The sequence below is a fragment of the Ovis aries genome, chromosome 4, assembly GCF_016772045.2.
Source record: "Ovis aries strain OAR_USU_Benz2616 breed Rambouillet chromosome 4, ARS-UI_Ramb_v3.0, whole genome shotgun sequence".
NCBI lineage: Eukaryota > Metazoa > Chordata > Mammalia > Artiodactyla > Bovidae > Ovis > Ovis aries.
In genome coordinates this window covers 82,577,639-82,582,291 of record NC_056057.1, presented here as the reverse complement: position 1 = coordinate 82,582,291, position 4,653 = coordinate 82,577,639, and the positions used below count along the sequence as shown (strand labels likewise).

General features: G+C 46.9%; 2 protein-coding genes across 3 annotated transcripts in view; one reads left to right on the top strand and one right to left on the bottom strand.

Moving 5' to 3' along the window:
- Positions 1-1,340, bottom strand: part of MPLKIP (M-phase specific PLK1 interacting protein) — a 36,710-nt gene extending 35,370 nt beyond the window's left edge. Inside the window, exon 1 of the mRNA XM_004008001.6 lies at positions 952-1,340. Within this exon, the coding sequence (XP_004008050.2) occupies positions 952-1,290 (339 nt within the window). The 5' untranslated portion in view covers positions 1,291-1,340. The remainder of the gene's footprint in view (positions 1-951) is intronic.
- Positions 1,341-1,738: 398 nt separating this feature from the next.
- SUGCT (succinyl-CoA:glutarate-CoA transferase) overlaps positions 1,739-4,653 on the top strand; it is a 762,875-nt gene continuing 759,960 nt past the window's right edge. For both annotated transcript variants that reach the window (XM_042249226.1, XM_004008000.5), the window contains exon 1: positions 1,739-1,871. In XM_042249226.1, coding sequence (XP_042105160.1) covers positions 1,772-1,871 — 100 coding nt within the window. In that variant the 5' untranslated portion in view covers positions 1,739-1,771. The remainder of the gene's footprint in view (positions 1,872-4,653) is intronic.

Here is a 4,653-nt window from a genome sequence, read left to right as displayed (position 1 = left end):
CTTTAGGAAAAAAATCATTTGTTAAAGACATTTAGCAGAGGTAAGAGTGGAACTTTTTCTTTAGCGGCTAGTGGGGGGTCACACTGCTAGTTAAAAGTTATGTCTGGAACCCAGTTATGTTCAGTTTCAAAGTCCATGCTTCTTTTAATCTAGTGTTTTTAAAAAGTAAACCAATTTGATATACTTATTAATAATTTTATGCCCACTGTCAGTTCAAATCCTTTTGGATTTCTAATGTGATAACTTTGCCAAATGAAAAATTGATGATGAAATAACTGTAGTTTTCTCTCAGTTGTTTCCCTACTTTTTCTGGAGACAAATTAAAACTTTTTTTACCCTACAGCTTCAAAATTTCTAACCTTTCCCATCTCATTAGCTGCACACTCAAAGAGGTGTTTTGGTTTAGCATAAAGTTGGAAAACTACTAAGCACATTTAAGTTGTAAACCACAGAATCCTAGAAACACTACAGAGACCTGGAGTAGAAGCCTGTGTATTCGGAAAACCAAGGTCAAAAAAAAAAAAAAAAGTGGAAGAAGATAAGAAAAAGGTGCCAACAGTAGGGAGATGGCACTAGCCTGTAGCTCTAGAGAGACGAGCTCTACGCTAGGGATTCATTCGCTATTTTTCCCCCTCGGAGAGCGAGGACTCGGCATAGTTTACTGCAACCAACGGGCCATGCCCCTGACAAAGGAGAGGGAATTAGGGAAACCTGCTGTGCACAAGCGGCACTGTACTGGTGAAGAGCAGGAGGGCTCCAGAAACAAGTCGGGCTCTGCCACTTTGTAGAACATTCCAAAGAAAGCTACACTTCTCTGAGCCTCAGTTTATTCACCGGCAACACAGGGCTAACGACAGTATCCCACCTCATAGAGGAGTCAAAATAATCCACGTAAAGGGAGTACCACGCCTGCCATACAGTAAGAGCTCGGCAAACGCTGGCTATTATTACCTGGGGGTGGGTCTGCTGCTGCCCTGGGGAGTAGCCGAATTGCTGCTGGGACCCCGCGGGGGACTTGGAGTAGTTGCCAGGGTAGCCGCCAGGGGACGGAGACCCGAACCGGCCCCCAGGGAAGCTGCCGCCGTGTCGCGGAGAGAGGCCGCTCCCGTAGGGCCTAGATCGGGGCCCGTACGGCGGCGTGTGGTGTGGACTCCCGTACCCGTCCCGCGGGGATGGCGGCCGCGGTCCGCCTCCGCTCGGGGTACCCCGGAAGCTGCTCCCGTTACCCCAACCTCCTACACCCGGGCCGGGGTAAGGAGGAGTCGGGGGTCGAAAATTCTGTCGCTGCATCTCAGCGGACGACGACAAGGATCTCACTGGCGCGTTCTCCTGCCGGAACTGTCGCGAGCAACCTTTCACTTATACTTGGCGGTCCATCACCAAAACACTCCTCCGTCCTCCAGCATAATATAGCACATTGGTTCCGGCCTCACAAAGGTTCCGCTACGGCGGTGGGATAAGTAGGTTATCGAATTGGGTACAGATTGAGTTAAATGAAGGAAGGAGCGGGGAAAATGGATAAAGGAAAGGCCAAACACCGGGGAAGCCCCAGCAATGGCCTTTGAAGTCTCGCGGGCTTTGGTTGGGACTGACCCACCGACTAGACGCCTGCCCAGAGCCGGGGGGGGGTGGTTCGGAGGGCTCGGCCGGGCTGAGCCTGGCCCCTCCCACCTGGTGCCGGGAGAGGGCTGAGTTGTCCGCGGGCGCCCCCAGTGGTCGCGCGAGCGCTGAGTTCTCCACTCCGGGAGCCAGGATTTGTGAGTGGCGCGCAATGCTGGCATCGCTGGCGAGGGTCGCGGCTCTGCGGAGAACCTGCCTTTTCTCCCGCCGGGGCGGCGGGACGGGGCTATGGACCGGCCGCCCGCAGTCAGGTACCCTCCGAAACTCGGTCCAGGCGGCGAAAGAGACCCCAGTCCCAGCCTTCCCACTCAGGCGGCAATCTGAGCAGAGAGCGCTGCGCTTTCCTGTAGTATCCGCTGACCCCGTCGCCTGCCCTCTGACCTTTCGCGTCTCCCCAGCGCCCTGGCTCCACGATCGCCGGGTGGTCACCCTGCCCGACGTTCTGGTCCCGCTTCGGCCCCCGCGCGGTCCTACGGGCGGACTCGCCTTTCTCCCTTACTCATCCCTCCTCGTCTCCCATGTTTAAATAACTTGGAAAAGGTACCCCCCACCCCACCCCCGCAACCAGCTGCATTTCAGAAAGGATTTCAGACTGCGTCTTTAGATAACTCGGGGGTGAGGCTGTGTTCGCAGATGCCGGACTTTATTCCCTTCCTTGTTCTTGTTAAATGCAGTCGAGTAAGGGAGGTGGTTAGGAAGCAGAGATGCTGATTTTTAAAACGAACATTTGTCCAGAGCTCTTAAAATAATGGCCATTACACAGACCTTTGGTTATAAAGAAAAATGTGATCATTCAAGAAATGACCCCTAAGGTATAAACACACCTTTGAACCGAAGACCTGGCTCAGGATTTTATTTAGAAGATGAAATTTGGATTTATTTCAGTGTTCTGAAACTGTCTTGACTCTCCTTCGAATTTGGGGATGAAAGCCTACGGTGAGCCTTGAAATCAGCTTGTAGGAAAAAGAATCTTAGAGAATTTTAGGACTCATTTAATCATAGCCTAATGGATAGCGTGGGCCTGTGCCTTTCAGCCTATGAACATTCTTGCAGCTTCCACTCCTTACTGTCCGTTTGACGTATTCTGTGGCATGTGGCAAGCTGAAGAATGTTGTTTTCTTAGCTTCTATCCTTGATGATTGGAGAAACAGTTTTTTTTGCCATTGTTTGAAAGAATTTGGTTCTTCATTTCTCGTTTAGACACAAGTTGTAGAATCAATCAAGGCAGGGTAATCGCGTTGAGGCTTTGTGATGCAATTAAGGTCTGAGGATCCTGCCAGATTACCTTCTTTAAACATACTTCTATCCTAGTGACTTCCCTGGTGGCTCAGACGGTAAATCATCCGCCTACAATGCGGGAGACCCATCCCCGGGTCATCTGGAGAAGGCAATGGCATCCCACTCCAGTACTCTTGCCTGGAAAATCCCATGGACAGAGGAGCCTGGTAGGCTACAGTCCATGGGGTTGCAAAGAGTCGGACACGACTGAGCAACTTCGCTTTCTTTCTTTTGCTGTCCTGTCCAGAAATTCACCTTCCTGGACATTGTCTTTGGCGCTTAGTTTAATGTCTGGTAATTGGGGTCTCAGATATTTATTGAATGAATGAGTGGGTCACATCATAACCCACATGAGTGGGTTAGTGAGTCTCACTTGTAACACCACCTTAAATGTCATCAACCAGTCTACCTCTTGGTGGCAGGGCGCAGAGAAATGAGGGTGGCAGGGACCAAAATTACCTTTGTTAATATTTAAATAATTAGCAAATGATTTATTGAATTGAGTGACGTACTGTAAGTTGTCTTTTTACTTAGCTTGTACTTCTGGAATGTTCTTCCCTGTAGCGATATCTTGCTATCTTCCACACGTATGAACTTGTATTAGAAACAAGAAATAAAGTGTGAAATTTTTGACCAGTAGAGTATGTATGACATTGTGCTCTTCATTATGTTTTCGGGTATTAATATATAGGAGGAGTGAGGGAAAGCACATTCTTAAATTGTATGAAAACTGCAGATTCCACTTGAATCACTTCTGAGTATAGGCAATTTGCCTTTTTACAGATGAGAAAGATTGTCCAAGAGAAATTAAGTGACTGAAACGGGAATCTAACTTCTTGTTCGTGGAGTCGAAGAATGGAATCCACGGACATGCAGACACTCATGGTAGCAAGCAAATAGGATTTATCAGAAAGGAGGAAAGTACAAAGCTCTCAGCATAGACACTGGGGGTGGGGGGTATTAAAGAGTCCCTAAAAAGGTGGGGATTACATAGTCTTATATCTTTACCAGTATTAATCTGTACATTTTTGGTTGGCTCCTGTCCTTAAAGTACATCATTTTTGATCAATCAATTTAAAGGTCAAAGTGTTTAACTTAACATCTTTATGGCTTCATGATATGTATTTCATAGCATATTTTTTTTAGATATTTAGAGATTAGTAGATATAACTTTAATTGTGAACATTTGTAAATGTAGCTAGAGTCTTCACAGGTGTTAACTTGGGGTTTGCAATCTGACTGCTTGAGCTGATGGGTCTGAGGTCCCAAGACGCATATTTCAATTTGTTTATATGGTGGTGATTTCTGGGGAAGAGAAGTAGGAAGTTTAAAGTTGCATTACCTGGAAATAGAAAAGTGAAGTGGGATGATGTATGTGAGAGTGTGGTGGCTGCCCCATGAGTGAAGTTGGAATCCTGAGAGGAGAAAAGGGCACTTTAACATTTGTGTGAGTAACACAAGTGTTGTTCTGGCAAAAAGAGAAGTGTAGAACTGTTTAGGGAGGACCACCTTTAGAAAACAGGATCCCAAATTGGATAGTGCATTCATTGAAGACACTGTTAATGGCTAGGTGATGTCTTCAAGTGACATTGTACTCAGAGGACATCAACAAGCAAAGTGTTAAGGAACTGTCTCAGTACCTATGAAGTATATGGGGATCCCCAAAATAATTGGTTAACTTTCTGATGATGCATGTTTTGCAAGTTTTACATTAATGCAAGTAAGAGTACCATAAATTTAAGTGTAAATTTAAGT